Source organism: Neovison vison, chromosome 3 (assembly GCF_020171115.1).
Source record: "Neovison vison isolate M4711 chromosome 3, ASM_NN_V1, whole genome shotgun sequence".
Taxonomy (NCBI): domain Eukaryota; kingdom Metazoa; phylum Chordata; class Mammalia; order Carnivora; family Mustelidae; genus Neogale; species Neogale vison.
In genome coordinates this window covers 150,191,924-150,212,092 of record NC_058093.1, presented here as the reverse complement: position 1 = coordinate 150,212,092, position 20,169 = coordinate 150,191,924, and the positions used below count along the sequence as shown (strand labels likewise).

The 20,169-nt window shown below is 39.8% G+C and overlaps 1 protein-coding gene across 6 annotated transcripts in view; it reads right to left on the bottom strand.

Moving 5' to 3' along the window:
- Nucleotides 1-20,169, bottom strand: part of HDHD2 (haloacid dehalogenase like hydrolase domain containing 2) — a 34,747-nt gene extending 14,578 nt beyond the window's left edge. Inside the window, exons 1-5 of one of the 6 annotated variants that reach the window (XM_044243037.1) lie at nt 20,052-20,169; nt 13,185-13,330; nt 11,762-11,872; nt 7,902-8,110; nt 2,187-2,271 (exon numbers count right to left, since the gene is read on the bottom strand). In XM_044243037.1, coding sequence (XP_044098972.1) covers nt 2,187-2,271; nt 7,902-8,110; nt 11,762-11,862 — 395 coding nt within the window. In that variant the 5' untranslated portion in view covers nt 11,863-11,872; nt 13,185-13,330; nt 20,052-20,169. Of the gene's footprint in view, nt 1-2,186; nt 2,272-7,901; nt 8,111-11,761; nt 11,873-13,184; nt 13,331-19,703; nt 19,882-20,051 lie in introns of those variants that run through there. The other 5 variants (XM_044243040.1, XM_044243038.1, XM_044243039.1 and 2 more) reach the window with 5 other exon arrangements.

Sequence of the window (20,169 nt, the reverse complement as noted above, 5' to 3'; positions counted from 1 at the left end):
AAGAATTTTACTACCAGACACCCCAAAGTGTATCTTCAAGCAGTGCACCACAGCAATGGATCTTCAGGAAATACGTACAGCAAATGGATACTGAACAACTATGAAAAGTGAGTGTTTCTTTTAAACAAAGGCTTGACTATCACAGTGACGGGTAAGAGAGTCACAAATAAAAGTGCATTAAGTAGCCAAGGTTTCTATTAACCAAGGATCTAAAATAAATATTCATACAAAGAGAAAAAGTGGTTACTCCCAAAGTGCTATTTTTGGCCACAAAGATTTCCAAGATCAGCAGCAAATAATGAGCCCAGATGTCTGAACCCTGCAGTGAGTTTTAAACTTTCCTGCAAACATTCTGACTACTGGACATCTACATCAAGAAACGACTTCTACATCAAGTATGTCAGAATGATTCTTACAAATCTTCATACTAGGAAGAAAATGATGTTTTTATGGCATTCTTTGTAACTAAATACCAAAAATTTACCAAACCATTACAAAAATTTTTTACACAAGTTCAGTATATCCTGATGCAATATTTAGAACTACTGAACTTGTCATAAACTGAAAGGCAAATTACATGGTTTAATGGCTTGACAAGAACTAAAAAAGAAAAATGAAAAATCTAAGGGGAAAAAAATCAGTCTCCCTCTAGAGCATATTTGTGGGTAGATTCTGTTCCAATTTATCTGAAGTGTAAGAACCAGGATGCTGTCTTCCTTTTGAAGCAGCCAGTGCAAAGTTCATGTAACCAAAATGGACACACAAGTGAAGATTCAGAACATTTTCCATGTTGTATTTCCCCACATTTCTATTGGCAGCCATTGGAACATTTCCAGTTAAACACCCCAAAGGACAAACAGCCCCAACCTAAACTTATCACCTCCTGAACCCCGACAGGGGGTGTCTCTGTCATATGTGCTCAGGTTAGAAATCTGGACATCTGGACCTTGATTCACTGGTCTTCCTCACCCCTAAACCCAACTATCCATCAAGTCATGTTGACACGACCTGAATCTGCTCCTTCATCCTTACTGCCACCATCCCAGTTCAGACTACCACTATCACCTATCACTTATCAAATAATTTCTTTGAAAGTGTGGTCAAATGTGTCAACTTCCCTCCAAACCCTAGATTATCACTAGAGGAAGAAATAGTGTGTATTGTTTTTAGAGCATTAATCGGGATGATATACCTACCTTCAGACAACAGCATAGTCCATGGAGAATCAAAGGAATGATAATAAAAGATAAAACTGAAACTTTTTCCCACAGGATGAATGAGGTTAAAATGAGCAGAAAATTTAAAGCTTGTTTTTCAGAGAACTGTTGCCCCCTCATCAGTCATTACATATTTTCAGATCCTACTAACATATCCACTAGCTGTCTCTCCAGAAGCCTGGACTCAAGGTCATCTGAAAGGGTTCCAGCCTAGGAAAAGCCACGCCCAGCATTCCTACCCTGAGATAAGAAGGCCAAAACCCCATTCCGTTTACACCAGTTCTCAGAGCATGCCCATAACCACTTCTACTCTTTGTCCCAAGATAACCTTCTGGGGTTGAATTTTGCCTCATCCTGGGGTTAAATCTCCACCCCAAAGTGAACATGGGATGTTACATCTATGTTTGCTCAGTGATCACAGTCCATCTTTTCTCATGAAGAGTCATGTAAGTTTCCCTGCCCTTTTCAGCAATATGTACATTGTAATCTCAACCTCTCTGATCATAAAACCCTTGTTCTCTCCCCCTTTGAGGAAGCAGATTGGAGGCTTATCCTCCAATTTCTTCCTTTGGCTGCCTCTCAAATAAACTCCTTCCTTGCTGCAAACCTGATGTCTCAGGGACTGGCTTTGCTCCCCACCAGGCAGATGGACTTGGATTCCATTACAAAATTGCTAACTTCAGAGCTGCAGTATTATTATGAATTTCTGCCCCAGGGTATTGATTCTACAAACCAGAAAAACCCCAATGATCATCACATTTTAACATATTGATTATTTCTTAAAAACTAAGCAAGATAGTAATAAATATGATTTAATGTTGATCTTGAAGTGATCTTGAAGGCATCTACCCTCATGTACAATTTGGGTGGCCAGAAAGTGAAATACATCTATAACCTTACATGACAGAGACTCAGGAAGGGAAGAGAGGAGCATATGATCAGATGAAAAATAAATAGCTAGAGACTTACCGGAATGCTTGATTCAGTATCTGATAATGAAAATGTTCTGGTGCCAATCCTATGACCACAGCATTGGGATCACTTGTTTGTATTCCTGGGAATGGAAAAAATATGCAATTATTGAAAAGTGCAGTTAAGAGTAATGATACATTTTATAATAAAATAGCTTTAGTCAATCAAATACAAATTTTTGCTGTAGCCATAATCTGAAATTTAAGAGATTATTCTGCCCAAAGTACTTTGGAGGTATAAGCAATACTTTAAATAGTTTGTTTTCATTATTTTTAATTTTCTAGTATTTCTGCATATCCTTTTCCACTATGTCACAATGTTTAGTAATCAGAAGATCCCAATGGAAACTTACAACTTGATGCTCTCAAACAAGGACAATTTCTAACTTTTAAAAGCTTTACTGATTACAATCAACAAGAACAGCCACAAGTTCTCTATGAGCTATCAGATCAATAGCAACTGATAAGGGACTAAAAGTCCAAGAGGCAAGGGAAATTAGACTTTCTAATTGACACAGCTGAGGTTAACACACTCATGATAAATAAGGAGTGCACCGTAGATTCTACAGTTTTTTACTTAATGCCTCATCTACTCTCAGTTCCACAAATATTATTCTATCGTTATTTTAAGGCCTTGGTATCTGGTAACAGAACCTTAGATATGACAACTGAACAAGTGCATTCACCATCGCAGTTATTAAAGGTCTGATTAAAGGTTCTGTAGATTATCTATATACCAATTCCTATTTGCCTCTCTCACTGCCTGCCTTGAAGCATCATCACAGAGTCCACCAAAATGGAAGGGGAAGAAATAGAAAGAGCAGATACCCAGATTTCCAATTTCCTCCTTACTAGTAGCCACAAATACTGAGTAGTTCAGAAATGGTAGTACACCACCAGCAAGCACTGGTTGTCACTGCTTCTAGCTAGGCCTTTGCAGTGCAAGATCTAGAGAAAAAAATTTTTTTAAGAGAAAAAGGGAATTGATAATGGTATTTTTAATTCAAAATTGGTAATACACGGCTTATTTGATTTTTATATTCTTATCTCTTTTCACTTATACATAAAATCACGGGTACTACCAATACTAGTAATACTAGTAATTACTACTTTGTTTTATCTTGTATCTATAATTTAAAAATAATAACTAACTACATTACTAACAACACTAAGACTACTAAATGCAGTTTAAGATTTCTTTGCAGTTAATTTTTTTTAAAGATTTTATTTATTTATTTGACTGAGAGAGATCACAAGTAGGCAGAGAGGCAGGCAGAGAGAGAGAGAGGAGGAAGCAGGCTCCCTGCTGAGCAGAAAGCCCGATGCGGGACTCGATCCCAGGACCCTGAGATCATGACCTGAGCCAAAGGCAGCGGCCTAACCCACTGAGCCACCCAGGTGCTCCTGCAGTTAATTTTTTATTAACATATAATGTACTATTGTTTCAGAGGTAGAGGTCTATGATTCATCAGTCTAATATAATTCCCAGTGTTCATTACACCACATAGGCTCCTTAACATCCATTACCCACAGTTACCCCACTCCTTCATCCCTCTATCCCCTCCAGCAACCCTCAGTTTGTTTTCCTATGATTAAGAGTCTCTTGTGGTTTGTCTCCCTCTCATCTCATTGTCTTTTATTTCTTCCTCTTTTTCTATGATCCTGTTTTTTTTTCTTAAATTCCACATATCAGTGAGATCATATGATAATTGCCTTTCTCTGATCAACTTATTTTGCTTAGCCTAATACCTTCTAGTTCCATCCACATTGTTGCAAATGGCAAAACTTCATTTTTTGATGGCTGAGTAGTATTCCATTGTATATATATATACACCATATCTTTATCCATTCATCATTGATGGACATGTGGGTTATTTGCATAGTTTGGCTATTGTGGACATTGCTGTTATAAACATTAGGGTGCACGTGCCCCTACAGATCACTGCATTTGTATCTTTGGGGTCAATACCTAGTACTGCAATTGCTGGGTCATAGGATAGCTCTATTTTCATCTTTTTGAGGAATCTCCACACAGTTTTCCAGAGTGGCTGCACCAACTTGCATTCCCACCAGCAGTGTAGGAGGGTTCCTCTTTCTCTGCATCCTTGTCAGGATCTGTCGTTTCCTGACTTGTTAATTTTAGCCATTCTGACTGGTATGAGGTGGTTTTGATTTGTATTTTCCTGATGGTTAGTGATGCTGAGCATTTTTTCATGTGTTTGTTGGCCAATTGGATGTCTTCTTTGCAGAAATGTCTGTTCATGTCTTCTGCCCATTTCTTGATTGGATTCTTTGTTCTCTGGGCATTGGGTTTGGTAAGTTCTTTATAGATTTTGGATACTAGCCCTTTATCTGTCATTTGCAAATATCTTCTCCCATTCTGTCAGTTGTCTTTTGGTTTTGTAAACTGTTTCCTTTGCTGTGCAAAAGCTTTTTATCCTGATGAAGTCCCAATAGTTCATTTTGCTTTTGTTTCCCTTGCCTTTGGAGACATGTCTAGCACGAATCTGCTGTGGCTGAGGTCGAAGAGGTTGCTGCCTGTGTTCTCCTCTGAGATTTTGATGGATTCCTGTCTCACATTTAGGTCTTCTATCCTTTTTGAGTCTCTTTTTGTGGGTGGTGTAAGGAAATGGTCCAGTATCATTCTTTTGCATATATCTGTCCAATTTTCCCAACATGATTTTTTGACAAGAGTCTTTTTTCCATTGGACATTCTTCCTTGCTTTGTCTAAGATTAGTTGACCATAGAGTTGAGGGTCTATTTCTAGGCTCTCTATTCTGTTCCACTGATCTATGTGTCTGTTTTGTGCTAGTACCATACTGTCCTGATGATCACAGCTCTGTTATAGAGCTTGAAGTCCAGAATTGTGATGCCATCAACTTTGGCTTTCTTTTTCAATATTCCTTTGGCTATTCAGGGTCTTTTCTGGTTCTATACAAATTTAAGGATTATTTTTTACAGCTCTGTGAAAAAAGTTGATGGTATTGCATTAAATGTAAAGATTGCTCTAGGTAGCACAGATGTTTTAACAATATTTGTTCTTCTAATCCACAAGCATGGAATGTTTTTCTATGTCTTTGTGTCTTCCTCAATTTCTTCCCTGAGTGAACTGTAGTTCTATAGTTCTGAGTATAGATTCTTTGCTTCTTTGGTTAGGTTTTTTCCTAGGTACCTTACGGTTTTGGGTGCAATTGTAAATGGGACCGACTCCTTAATTTCTCTTCTTCTCTCTCATTGTTATTGTATAGAAATGCAACTGATTTCTGTGCATTCTGATTTTATATCCGGAAACTTTGCTGAATTCCTGTATGAGTTCTAGCAATTTTGGGGTGGAGTCTTTTGAGTTTTCAACATACAGTATCATGCCATCCTTTGCAGTGCTTTTATCCTTAGAATTTACCCCTCTATGGTACGAACCATCAAAATACTATATTTTAGGGGCTCCTGGGTGGCTCAGTAGGTTAAGCCTCTGCCTTCAGCTCAGGTCATGGTCTCAGGGTCCTGGGATCTCTGCTAAGCAGAGAGCCTGCTTCCCCCGGTCGCCACGCTCTGCCTGCCTGTGATCTCTGTCAATTAAATAAATTAAATAATTTTAAAAAATACTGTATTTTAAAGTCATTTGAAGTAAGTCTCTTCTCTGAGTGAATATGTCACCAACTTGATACAGAATTAAGTTTATTTGTTCCAATTTGATTTTGGTTTTCAGGGACTGGCTTGTTTTTTACTTTTTAACCGCCTTTCAAACATGCAAAACATTTACATGGTTCCGAAGGCAACGCTATAAACAAGGTACTTGCAGAGAAGTCTTGTCTCCTATCACTTTCTTCCTTCTTCCTGTTTAGATAATCACTCTTCCTAGTTTCCCACTTATTCTTTTTTAGCTTCCTTTCACAAATATAAGACAAACACATATCCATTTCTCTCTCATTTTCTTACACAAAAATATGTAATTTTTCCTACATCCTGCTTTTTCACTCAATATATCCTATGAAGACCACTTCTTATCAGGAGACAGAATTTGCCCTTCCTTATTTTCCAGCTACAAGCCATTCCGTTTTGGGGACATATCATAGTTGAAACAATCAGCCTCTTCCAATGAACATTCATATTGTTTCCAATCTTTTGTCATTTCCAGTAAGGCCATAATGAACAATTCTAATCACATGCCATGGTGTATTTTTGTAACTACCTCTTGGGGATGGATTCCTACCAGTGGCTGTTCTGCTTCATACCCGGTTTTGCTAATACCAAATTCCTCTCCATAGGAGGTGCTCCATTTTATATTCTAGTCAGCATTCGGATTCTTTTTTTTTTTTTTTTAAAGATTTTATTTATTTATTTGACAGACAGAGATCACAAGTAGACAGAGAGGCAGGAAGAGAGAGAGGAGGAAGCAGGCTCCCTGCTGAGCAAAGAGCCCAATGCGGGGCTCGATTCTAGGACCGTGGGATCATGACCTGAGCTGAAGGCAGAGGCTTTAACCCACTGAGCCACCCAGGTGCCCCAGATTCTTTTAATAAATATATTTTCTGTTTAGTTCAGCCAAAGTTGGCTTTCTGTTTCAAATAATAACTCTGCTTGATACACTGTTCTACTTCCTGATAGGACAAGTTTCGAGGTTCTGCCTAACAATATAGTCACGCTGAATTTCCCTCATCATTATTTGTAAAATCATCATAAGACTTTATAATGAGGTACTTATATCCATTTTTCTATATTGTGTCATTTCACTCTGAGTGTCATTTATAAAAAGAAGTAATGTGGCAAAGCTTCATAAAAAACAGGATATTTTCCCAGGGTCTGTTAATTTTTTTAAAGAAAAAAGTTTTATTTTATTTTGATTAAAAGTATTTTATGGTCATTGTAAAAACTTCACATGAAACAGAATATCTATTTTTTTCACAATATTATTAAGATTTATTCATCAGCCTCAAAAGCCAAACCCATCATATACAGAAACTCCTCATAATCAATCATTTATAAATGAGATCATATTAATTCCATTAAAACTGAAATAAAATGTAAGATTCTAACATATTTCATTTAATCAAATTAATACAGTGGCTCCTGGATTGAGGATTATAATACATAAAGTGATTCTGACCCGTGTTTTTTCAAACTGTGGGCCATGATCCATTAGCAGATTGTGAAGCCAATCTGGAGGGCTCTAAGCAGCATCAAATTCAAACAAACAATAAAGTAAACCAAACAGAAAATGGAGTACATCTCATATAGTCGGAGTAAGTATTGTTTAACACACATAAACACAAATACTTACCTACTGGGTTACTCTATCATGTGTGCGTATTGTGGCATGTCGTCAAAAGAAGTGTGAGAGGGGCGCCTGGGCGGCTGAGTCATTAACCGCCTGCCTTCAGCTCAGGTCATGATCCCAGGATCCTGGGATCAAGCCCCGCATTAGGCCTCTTGCTCAGTAAGAATCCTGCTTCTCCCTCTCCCACTCCCCCTGCTTTGTTCCCTCTCTTGCTCTGTCTCTTTCTGTCAAATAAATAAATAAAATCTTAAAAACAACAACAAAGAAACCAGATTTGAGAAACATGAACTTATTAAAACTATCTGTTGACCATTTCAATAATAAGAGGAAATCTGACAAAATGTCCAGTTTTAAGAACGTTTTAACGTCCAGTTTTAAGAATGACTTAGAAGCAAATGTGAGGAACCAGTTTCTGTATATTTCCAAATGTCCCCTACCTTTGAAATCAGGGAGCGCCCGATCATCCACTAGCAGCATGGGTCGAACTTGTTTCTGCTCTACTAAATTTCTGGCTGCAGTCAGCGAAGTGAATATTTCATCTTCAGAGATATCAAACTCCAATTTTTTCAACCTATCCAGTAGGTCTTGCTTGCTCTCTTTGGTTGTATTGGTCACAAACCTAACCATTACAGAAGCTCCACGCAACCTGGGAAAGTCAAATTCATATGTCAACAAGCAGCATTTACACTCTAGCCCCATAAAACCGGATTTACAAGAACCTGCCAGAGGTCAGAAAATGAAGAGTAAGTCACCAAGCCAATGTTTTTATGGCCAATAAGCTTGTTTTTGTAACCTATCCAGATTTTTACAAACCATCCGCACCCTGTGGACTGCTTCATCTTCGAAGGCTGCACCGTCTAACTGTAAAAGCTATGTATGTCTACCTCTCTGAAGGCCTTCTGAAACTGAGTTTTACCTCAGGGTTTTAGTAAAGAAATGAAAAAACGAAACAAAACAAAGTTTAGTAACCACTGTACTCACAGATTATGAAAGAGAAAGTTATTTTAGAGATTATCTACTAGTGCAGCGTTCTCCTAAAGACGGGACAACAGAAGCCAGGAGTTAAGTGACTGCTCAGCTCTGCATAGAAGGGGGTCAGTAGAGCCCATGGGCAACTCAGATCTATGTTGTGGTACAACTTCTGAACTCCTATGTGAAGAGAACAGGGGACACTTCAGTATGCTTATTCCTTCTTAGCAGTCAATCAGAGTCAGGCTAAACCCTCAATATGTTACTAAGTTAATCAACAGAAACTATCTGGAATGCTCAAAGAAACATCCCAGTTGTACAGACCTAAACGTGTTTTCCCCTTGAACCACCTACATACAGGATTGTTTTAATTCCGTGATCTGCTCCTGGAACCTAAACTGGCAACCAGAGAGAGAATTCGTGATAGTCTAGCTTTCTTTAAAAATGGAAATGATTTTCTTAGCCTTAAAGTATTTTAATCTAAAATCCACAAATAATTTTAATTTAACCACAATTTAAAATTTTGTATTGATACCCTGTTGCTTTTTATTTTATGCCTCTCTTGAATGGACACAAAACATAACAGTACTAACAATTTAAAACAAGCAAGCAAATAAATCAGAAAAAAAATTTTTAACTATTCACCCAAAGAACATTAAATACATTTCCTTGATTAAATGGTTCACTGTAATCATGATTATCCGTATAATATCTGTGTGATAGCTTTTCTGAAAAACACATTAAATTTGGTGATTTATCTCTCAAAAGAAACTGATGACTTCAACATAACCATCAACATAATTAAAAATGAACCAGTACAAGAATGGAAATTACCACATCACTTTTATTTATTTATTTATTTATTTTTAAAAGATTTTATTTTATTTATTTGAGAGAGAGAGACAGTGAGAGAGAATGAGCGAGGAGAAGGTCAGAGAGCGAAGCAGACTCCCCATGGAGCTGGGAGCCCGATGTGGGACTCGATCCCGGGACTCCAGGATCATGCCCTGAGCCGGAGGCAGTCGTCCAACCAACTGCGCCACCCAAGCGTCCCTACCACATCACTTTTAATGAGGATTTTTAAAAACACTTTTCTTTTGACTAGTCCTTCAACTTCCCTTAGTTTCTTTTGTATCCACAGAAACACAAACCAGCAATGACAAGAGTACAGTGATTTCTTTGGGATGGAAAGCCTACAGTGCCAGTAAGAGAATAGTGTGTAGACTCCCGTTCCCCAAGACTGGCAGGCTCACAGCTTATTGGGCAACTTAGAAATGTTGTCCATTGTTCACCAGAAAGAAATTCTTTGGATCCACAGTAGAAAGCTCATCATCTGAGCAGCAAAAGCTCTTACCCAGTAGAATGGACTCAACAACAGGCATCCTTTTCCCTAGAAATCCTACCTAGAAACTGTGTCCAGAGAAAGTCCAACCCTACAATGGGTTTTCTTTTGGTTTTAAACATGTCCATCTCTAACAGATATCATAATTCTAACAAAACTGAGAGATTCCAACTGAAATCTACCAGATACAAAAGCCTCTTCATGTTTACTGATTCCCCCAACAGGAAATAAGCTCCTGGAGAGTCCAAAGTCTGTGTCACTCTTTTGCTTTACTACCTGGCCCTGTGACCCTGGTCACGGTATTTTCTGAATTAACAGCATACTATGAATATTTTCAGGTTGGAAAATGATAAGCACCACAGGCTCATTACTGCTGATTTCTGAAAACTTCCCTAAATTATTTCAGGATGAAAGTACTTAGTAACATTATTAGTTGTGTCATATCGATGAGTATCTTTTTCAGAACTCAGAAGCAAACACATTTGGTTCACTTTAATAAACTTTCCCCATGTCCCCAGTTCGTATGCAGACTTGTGTTAAGCACTGTGATTGATACATCAGTCAGACAGAACCTAAACAGTCAGACAGCCGGAGATGCTTCTGGAAGCACCAGCACGACGGCTGCCCAAGGAGAACCCCAAGTCCAGTTCAAACTTGTGTTGGCAGGTGATGGTAGTACCAGAAAAACTATGTTCATGAAACATCATCAGACTGAATTTGAGCAGTATGGAGCCACCCTGGGTGTTGAGGTCCATCCCTTCATGTTCCATACCAACAGAGGACCTACTAGGTTCAATGTATGGGATATGGCTCGTCAAGAGAAATCTGGTGGGCTGAGGGATGGCTGTGACGTCCAAGCCCAGGGTGCCACTGTAATATCTGATAACGCCAAGGGTTACTTACAAGAATGTGCCTAACTGGCATAGAGATCTGGTCCGAGGGTGTGAAAACATGCCAATGTGCTGTGTGGGTGTGTGGCCATGTCTGCTGCTGCCCCACCAGTGGCGGACACGGAGCCAGCTCAGCCAGCACAGGAGGAGCACGAGCTGGAGGCTGCTCAGACACCTACACCCCGGGGTGAGGACAGTGACCCAAGAAGAAGGGTAGCTGGAGCCCAGCGGCAGAAGTCTAGTTCTAGGATAACTGTCCTATGATGTCAGTGGTGCAACATGTCTGCCACTTTATGATACAGCCGAGCTGGACACGTGCTTAACCTTTGGATGCTGAAGGAGATGAATGGGCTTTGGAGTGAATGTGGTCGTTTAAAAAGTACCTTCATTTTTTGGGACCTGCATATTTAGCTGTTTTGGAATGCAACCATACCCTCCTGAGTTTCAGATATGAGACTGCTCTAATCCCATCACAATATCCAGGGGTGTAATCTCGTCTGTCACTGTCATTCCCATTCCTCTTCATTTAGAATCAGAGTAAAGTTGTATTTCAAATTAAAAAAAAAAAAAAGAGAGAGAGACAAATGTAAGCTAGTCTCTAGCCTTCAAAAGCATTATATGTAGTTGACAGAAAGCAATATAAAATTTCAAGCCTCTTACTAAATTTTACTCAAGCAGTTGCACACTCAATGCTAAATTTTGGATGAAGGGAGTAGGCAGAACTATGCCTTTGTGTATGTGTGTGTTTCATTTTGTGATTCCAGGATTCATTTGTGATTTTCCAATGGGTATTTATTCTATACTTTAGAATCTTGAGTTTTTATTCCCAAATTTACATTACTGACTTAGATAAAGACACACACACACACAAAGAACAAAAGCACTAGATCAAAAGGCCAAACCTAATAAAGGTTTAGAAAACAGTGTTTGGAGGATATTACAGAGCATACATCTTCTAGCTAAACCCAAGGCAGTTCCTGTATATATGGTAAGCTGGTGAAATGCCATTGTAAGGCCATCCATTTAGCTAATGATCTGCCTTGGTAAAATGGCACTTACAAACATATTTGTCAGCTGAACCTGGAGAATAGCTTGCCTTTTAAGAGCTTCCTGGGCGCCTGGCACAGCTGCATCTTCAATGTGAAGTGTGCCATTGAGATCCACCAAAACAGCTTTTAGCGCACGGCGTGCTGCCATCCTTCATTCCCTAGGAGAGAGCAAATGAAATTAAAAATACAGTTTAGGAAACAATGGACAATTAAAAACTGGTAAGTCTTCAAAAATATCATTCATATCCAGAAAAATACTGCTTCATGTTAAGCTGATTCTTTTAGGAAAAAAAAAATGTTTTAAAAAATAAAAAAATCTAAAATTTGATCCATAGAACTTCTATAATGTTTGATTTTTCTTAATTGAATTAAAACCATAGGAAGGGGAATAATAAAAGAGAAGTTACTATTTACTTTCAGATTTCTTAAAATAATTCTTTGGTGGAATAATTCATTCAAAAATTTATTTTAAATATGAGCAAATGTACTCTGAAGAATGGGTAAATGGAAGCTCTAAATCATGGACAAAATCTTTTTCATCTTTTACTATATATGATGAAAGTGCTGAGGGGCGCCTGGGTGGCTCACTCGGTTCAGTGTCTGACTCTTGACTTTGGCTCAGGTCATGATCTCAGGGTCGAGAGACAGAGCCATGTCAGGCTCTGGTGGAGTCTGCTTGAGATTCTCTCCCCTGCTTCCTCTGCCTCTCCCTCTGCTTACATGCATGTGTGCACACTCTCTTTCTATATATGAGTAAATTTTAAAAATCTTTAAAAAGAAAGGAAGGAAGGAAGGAAGGAAATGTTCTAATTGCCCATCTCCACCATGATAGCCTGATATGGTATATGTAATCAAGGAGATACCAGTGTTTACAGGTCACTGAGAAGGAAATTTCAAGCTATAAAGTAATTTTAGTCAGGAGATGTTTCCCCTACCTTAACCACATTCAACTTTCCTTCTGCATATTTCCCCTTTAAAATTTTCTTATTATGAGCTACATCATATATACAAAGGCATATAAGGTATATGTACTGTTTAAAAATTACAGCATGGATAAGAACAGTAGGGAAACAGAAGAGAATGGGACTTCATTTTTAGTTTTTTTAAGCTTATTCATTTTTTTCTTCCATTTTTGTTTTTATAATAATAAAATATTTCCGACATACAAACAAGTATAAAAGACATCACTTCATAATGTCCCCTGTGTACCTCCTTTATAGTCAACTGCTGTCCCCTCCACCAACTCCTGGCAACAATTGTTATTCTGTCCCTCGTTCCTTTTCAGAATGTCCTATCAATAAAATCATAGAATATGTAGCTTGTTGGGGTGGGCTTCTTTTACTTAGCAAAATGCATTTAAGATCCATCCATGTTTTTGCTAGAATCAATAAAGCTCATCCCTCTTGTTACTGAATAGTACCCCACAATGTGGATATACCACAGTTTATCCATTCTCCAGTTGAATTTTACCTTGGTCTGTTTGGTTTTCAGTGATCCTGAATAAAGCAGTTATAAACATTCATGCACAGGTTTTTGCGTTAAGAGAAGTTTTCCATTTATTTGGGTAAATACCTAGGAGTGTGGTTGCTGGATCCTTTGGTAAGCCCAAGTTTCACCTTTAAAGGATGAAAAATACAGGTAATAAAGATATTTAAAAGATTATGTTATAGCTCTGAAACCAATTCCAAAAAAAGATTCTAAATATATCTTGAGCAACGGCAGAAACTTGTAATCTCCTATACTGACTCCTTTGAAAAGTAAATACATATTTGTGGATGCATAAACTCTGGTATGCTTCTTTGCTTAAAAACAAACAAACAAAAACAAACAAACAAAAAAAACCTCATTCTTGGGACGCCTGGGTGGCTCAGTTGGTTAAGCAGCTGCCTTCGGCTCAGGTCATGATCCCAGCGTCCTGGGATCGAGTCCCGCATCGGGCTTCTTGCTCGGCAGGGAGCCTGCTTCTCCCTCTGCCTCTGCCTGCCTCTCTGTCTGCCTGTGCTCGCTCTCCCTCTCTCTCTGACAAATAAATAAATAAAATCTTAAAAAAAAAAAAAACACACAAAAAAACCCTCATTCTTGGACTTGGGCTTCCTATAACATAGCTGGCTAAGTGACCAAATTAATGCTCCAAATGAAACCTAACAATACTAGATTAAAATACACACACACACACACACACACACACAAACACACACACCCCTTGAATGACACAGGGGTTAGGGATGCTGACCCCTGCACAGCTGGATGTCCAAGTATAATTTCTGACTGCACCAAAACTTAACTGCTTTAACAGACTGCTGTTGACTGGAAGCCTTATGAATAACATAAGCACTAGGTTAACACATATTTTGTATGTTGTATGTATTGTACGCTATATTTTTACAATAAAGTAAGCTAGAGAAAGGAAATGTTAAGAAAATTGTAAGGAAGAGAAAATACATTTACAGTATTATACTGTATTTATGGGAAAAAAAAATCATATAAGTGGACCAGCGCAGTTCAAACACATGCTGTTCAAGGGTGCATATGTATGCATATGTGTGTGCGCGTGTGTGTAAAGCTTCAAGGAGTAAGGAAGAAAATAAGGATTTCTTAGATCTGAATAAAGCAACAAACCAGAAGATGAGCAGAATACCACAGCCTGTTTTGGCCCTAAGAGCATCTGCCCACACTAGGTTACCTTGAGTCCCCCAACTCCTTGGCCCCTTCAGGGAATACAAAATAAAACTCAAGAGCCCACCTGAAGAGAGAGATCCTCCCAATCTAAGTGCAGAGCCTTCCCTGTAAGGATGAGCCAGAAATAAACCATCACTGGCACTCCCACTCCACCATCTTAGGCGATTACAAGAAAATCAACTGCTATGAAACTTGGACCAAAGAGTGAAAGGAAGAAAATGCTACAGAGAATGTGGAAACATAAGCCAGCCCTGGACCCAGTCTGCAGACTAAACTCACATCATCGAAGGTAAGTCCTCAGAGAACCTTCAAGATTTTAATTAGAATGACCTTGACTAGCAGGTGCCTGCTGAAGCAAATGCAAATCCTCCCCAAGATATGACTTTCAGCCCAAACAGCAAAGAAATCCCACAAATCAAATAAAATAAAATTCTAAGCACAATGAGCATGTAACCTAAAGAAACAAGGACCATAAGGGAGAAGAACCTGCAGAAACAACCGAGCATAAAGCTGTCCTGTAAGGGCTCCTGTGATAAATGTGATTATCAGACAAATCCACTGGGTAAGGCCTGCAAGTTTAACGAATAAAAGACTGAAAATCTGTGCAAAACAGATTGAGAAAGCCCAACGCATTCCAAGCAAAATAAAAAGAAGTCCATTATCTAAACTGCTGTATACTGAAAGCAAAGAAAAGATCCTGAAGGCAGCCATGGGAAAAGATACATTACTTTCAAAGACCCAAGAGACTGATTGATAGCTGACTTCACACTAGCAACGCTGACAACCAAAACACATTAGAATAGTATTTTCAGTGTGCTGAAAGAAAATAACTGCCCATCCAGTAACATATAATAAAAAATTCATTACTAAATTGGGGTTATCCTATTAATACTAGGTTGGTTTAAATTAGAAAACCAATCATTGTATTCACCACATTAACAAATGAAAGTAAAATAATGTCTGATCATATCAATTCATGCAAAAAAAAGCATTTGATAAAACTTACCACCTATACATACTAAAATACTCTAAGCAACATAAAAATGGCAGGCAACTTCTACAAGCTGATAAAGACTAACTACAAAAGCCTACAGCCAACATTAGACTTATCAGTAATACTGGAAACATCTCAGAGATAAGAATAACACAATGATGTTACTAAGACCACTTCCACTTAACAGTGTAAATCATATCCTAGTTAGTGTAGTCAGGCAAGAAAAACAAGGTATAAGGACTGGAAAAGAGAAAACTATTGCTATTCATACATGTTATGAGTGTATATACAAAAATTCAAGATGCTGAACCAGCAGGAAAGTATAGCAATTAATATTAAAAATCATTATCATTTCTATGTCATTAAAAATATTTAGAAAACAAATTTAAAAATATTACTTGCAACAGTGTCATAAAATGTAAAGTAACCAGGAAAGTCTAATGATGTCGACATTTTTAGGTCAAAATTTAAAAACTTCAATGAAAGCCTCAAAAAATGACCTAAATATACAGATGTACCATTTTCATGGATTAAAAGACCCAATATTGTAAAGATGTCAGTTTTCCCTGTAATGATTTATAGGCTCAGGGCAATTTAAATCATTATCTCAAAGAATGTTTTGTGGTACTTGGTAAGCTGATTCTAAAAGCTAGACATCAGTGCAAATGGCCAGAGATAACCAACATACTTCAGCCAAGACTGGAGAAGAAAAAGAAGGTGGGACCTTGCTTTACCTAATATACAAATTTGACTAATGAAGTCTCATAATTGGTTAAGATGTTGTGGTATTAGCACATAAGGAGACAAAGTAATCACTGGAACAGAAGAGAGAATCCAGAAAAAGACCTCCATCCCATGTGTAGAAACCGGACATGACAGAGGTAATTCCAGATACATGAAGAAAGAATGATGTGGTCAATAAAATGGTGTCAAAAAAAATTAAATTGCACTCCCATATAACACCACACACAATTTTTTCCCAGGTAGATTAAATGACTGCATGTTTACAGCAAAACTGTAAAACTTTTAGATAGAGTATCTTCACGACTTGAGAATAGGAATGGCTTTTTTTTAGCTACAAAAAGCACCGGGGAGCCTGGGTGGCTCAGTCGGTTAAGCTTTTGCCTTTGGCTCAGGTCATGATCCCAGCGTCCTGGGATCGAGCCCCACATAGGGCTCCCTCCTCAGCAGAAAGCCTGCTATTCCCTCTCCCACTCCCCCTGCTTGTGTTCCCTCTCTTGCTGTGTCTCTCTCTGTCAAATAAGTAATAAATGAAATCTTAGGGAAAAAAAAGATATAAAAAGCACCAACCATAAAGGAAAAGGCAGATAAATTCAATTACTGGAAAAGAGTTTTTAAAAGTACTGGAAAGAGAGAAACAGAGTGAAAACATACAGAATGAAAAACAAATTTTCTCTACATGTGAGGAAGGACCAAAATCCAGAAAATATAAACTATAAATATTAAGACAAACAATCAGTAGAAAAATGGGCAACATCTGTACTCAATAAAAAATGTTAACTCTGAAGTTAATAAAGAACAAAATATAAACAAGACTGGACAGACAACAAAAGAATTGCAGTTAAAAAAAACAACAACAAAGAAAAAAACCTGTACAGCTAGAGCCAGCAAATGGTCATAATAAATACTGATAATATTAATCCTTATTGAAGTATCCACATAGGCTTAATGTTACCAAAGCATTTTAAAAGGCTATTTTTGCTTTCATCAATTCCACAGAACATAACTTTTAAATCCTAAAATGCTCTCTGGAGCATTACATATCTGAGAGTGACAGGTCTAGAAGAAAAAAAAACAACAACAACTGAGATGCCCCACTCAAACCTCAAAACACACTTCCTTAATTAGCCCCAGTATAGGCCATGGCCACTTCTGCCATGACCTCGTCTGAACCCCTATAATACTTGTTAGTTGATCTACAGGTCAGTAGTTGATAAAATATAGTTGTAAAATACATGTGTCACCTCCAAAGAACAGGCAAAGGCTTCGGAAGTAGCCCATGTCCTTTTTCTTGGGTCCATGTCCCACCGTCTCCCATAGTTTGAACAGGTTATAGGAGATTTAACTTAGAAAGCCATCAACAGGTGATAATGAATGGCCCATATTCAGTGCAGAGAAGAAAAGTAAATTCTCTCTCATGCCAAAAGGAACTCTTCAAGATACTTCAGAAGGATATCTCCTTTTGAATATCGTGGTGCATCTCAGGACAGCAAGCCCTCTTTACCCTCCAAGCTGCTCTTTCCTACAACCCTTATCAAGGAATGGCCATCCAGATGTAGCCACCAGCCTCTCCCACTCCTTCCTCCCACTCAATCAAATGCCAAGTCACCTCAGCTCTGCCTCCTTTGAATCCACTCACTTCTCTCCATAATTACTAAAACGATCTTGTTTTTTTTTTTAATTTTTTAAAAAAGATTTTATTTATTTACTTGACAGACAGAGATCACAAGTAGGCAGAGAGGCAGACAGAGAGAGAGGGGGAAAGGAGGCTCCCTACCAAGCAGAGAGCCCGATGCGGGGCTCGATCCCAGGACCCTGGGACCATGACCTGAGCCAAAGGCAGAGGCTTTAACCCACTGAGCCACCCAGGCACCCCATAAAACGATCTTGGTTTTTTTTTTAAAGATTATTTATTTATTTATTTGACAGAGAGAGAGAGAGATCATAAGTAGGCAGAGAGGCAAGCAGAGAGAAAGAGAGGAGGAAGCAGGCTCCCTGCTGAGTAGAGAGCCCCATGCGGGACTCAATCCCAGGACCCTGAGATCATGACCTGAGCCGAAGGCAGCGGCTTAACCCACTGAGACACCCAGGCGCCCCCAAACGATCTTGGTTTTGAAACTACCTCTCATCTAGCCTATTTCAACAACTCCCTAAGTGTCTTCTCTGCTTCAAATCTTATTTCTAGCCCCAAATCCGCTACCTGAAGTGAAGTAGTTTAGCGAAGTCCAAGAACGAAGGGGCTGCACATGGCTGGGTTTGAATGTCAGCTCACTAGCTGTGTGAACGTGGGCAACTTTCTTAACCTTTCAGCCTCAGGCTCTTCATTACTAAAGTAGAAAGAATTACACCCAACTCTAAGGGTTGACAGGTCAATTACAGAAAGTAACACATGTTGTGAGCACTGCTGCACACACAGGAAGGCTGGGTTAAGTATGTGGGGAGGAGGGGAGAGAATCTGAGGCACACGTCAAGGCCAACAGAAATCACAGGATACATGTGACACAAAGTCCTAAAGCCTCAGAATAAACTGAGAATTTGAGAAAACATTTTCTACCAAACCAAGTCTATACTTGGGCATATCATTCAAATCTTGAATAAATATTTAAGACAAGAGCTTTCAACAAACCATTTTCTCCTGCTAAGTTGGGGCTTTTCAGAATATGCCTCCTAGACCTCCTGGGGAATACTAACTCTCTTTTCTTCCCTATGTACTTCTGGTGGAAAAGTCTGGAACCACTGTATGCACTCCATAAATGACACTAGTATTCAGTCACTATCCAGTTAAACATCTTCCAGTTGGGGGCGCCTGGGTGGCTCAGTCCTTAAGCGTCTGCCTCAGGATCAGATCAAGGTCCCAGGGTCCTGGGATCCAGTCCCACACAGGGCTGCCAGCTCCGCGGGATGCCTGCTTCTCCTCTCCCAGTCTCCCTGCTTGTGTTCCCTCTCCTCTGTCTCTGTCAATAAGTAAATCTAAAAAAAAAAAAAAAATCTTCTAGTTGCTCTGCACTGTCTTCAGGGTAAAGTTCCAACAATGAACCCTGCTGTGAGGAGCCCTGGGTTCACCTCTCCAACTCCTTCCCCTCTACTCGACGCGGAAGTTCCACAGCACTGCAGGCGGCTACCAACCCTATACTCTACCTCCCTCATCGCTGGACTTCTGTCTGGAAATCCTTTTGTTTTCTGACTTCTACCACACCTGTCCCCTACATCCTCCTTTCCCCTGGACAACTGCAGTTCATAGGTCTCAGATTAGCATCCTTTCCTCTGGCATTCCCGAGTGCAACTCCTTTCCGCCCAGGGACGGGCCAGGAGCTCCTAGCTTGCTCCTATTACTCCACTTATCACTCGAGGAAAGGAGCTGTTGTGGCCTTTTCCGCGGCACTACTGACCGCTCAGTATGGGCTTGTGAGTTAACCCAATTCATGAATCCCGGTCTCAGTTGACCGGGAGGATTCCAGGAACAAAGGTCTTTCAGCACTAACAACTGCGAGCTCCTCCACCTCCTGGATGAAGGGCCCCGGGACTGGTCACTGCACTCCGCCCCACTGCAAAATCCAGGACCTGGCCAGACTGACCGGAAGGGACACCAGCTTCGAAAAACAGTCCAGGGGGCAGGTCCCGTGGGATGTCTACCACACCAGAATCGCGATGTGCTACAGGACTACAAACAGCCCCGCACCACCACGGCCCCGAAGCCCCGCGACCACACGGAAGCTCTCGGAGCCTCACTCCGCGCATGCGCGCCGGCCCGGCGGCCACGGGAACCACCCCCGCCCGGAGGGGTGGGACCGTCATCTCAGAGCGCGAGCGCGGGTTGGTCCGCGGCCCAGGAGGGGGGTGGCCTGGAGACGCACCCAGCATTTCACAAAGAAACGCAGCCTTCGCACGGGTGGGAAGTCGCCCGTCCCAGAGCGGCTCCTCACCCCTGCTCCGCACGCCGTCCTCAGCAAAAGCCCCGCTACCAGGAAAGTCAGCACAACCCTGCCGTCCGCAACGTCCTCGAAGCCAGTCCAGGTAGGCAAGCAGCCGCTAGACGCCGGA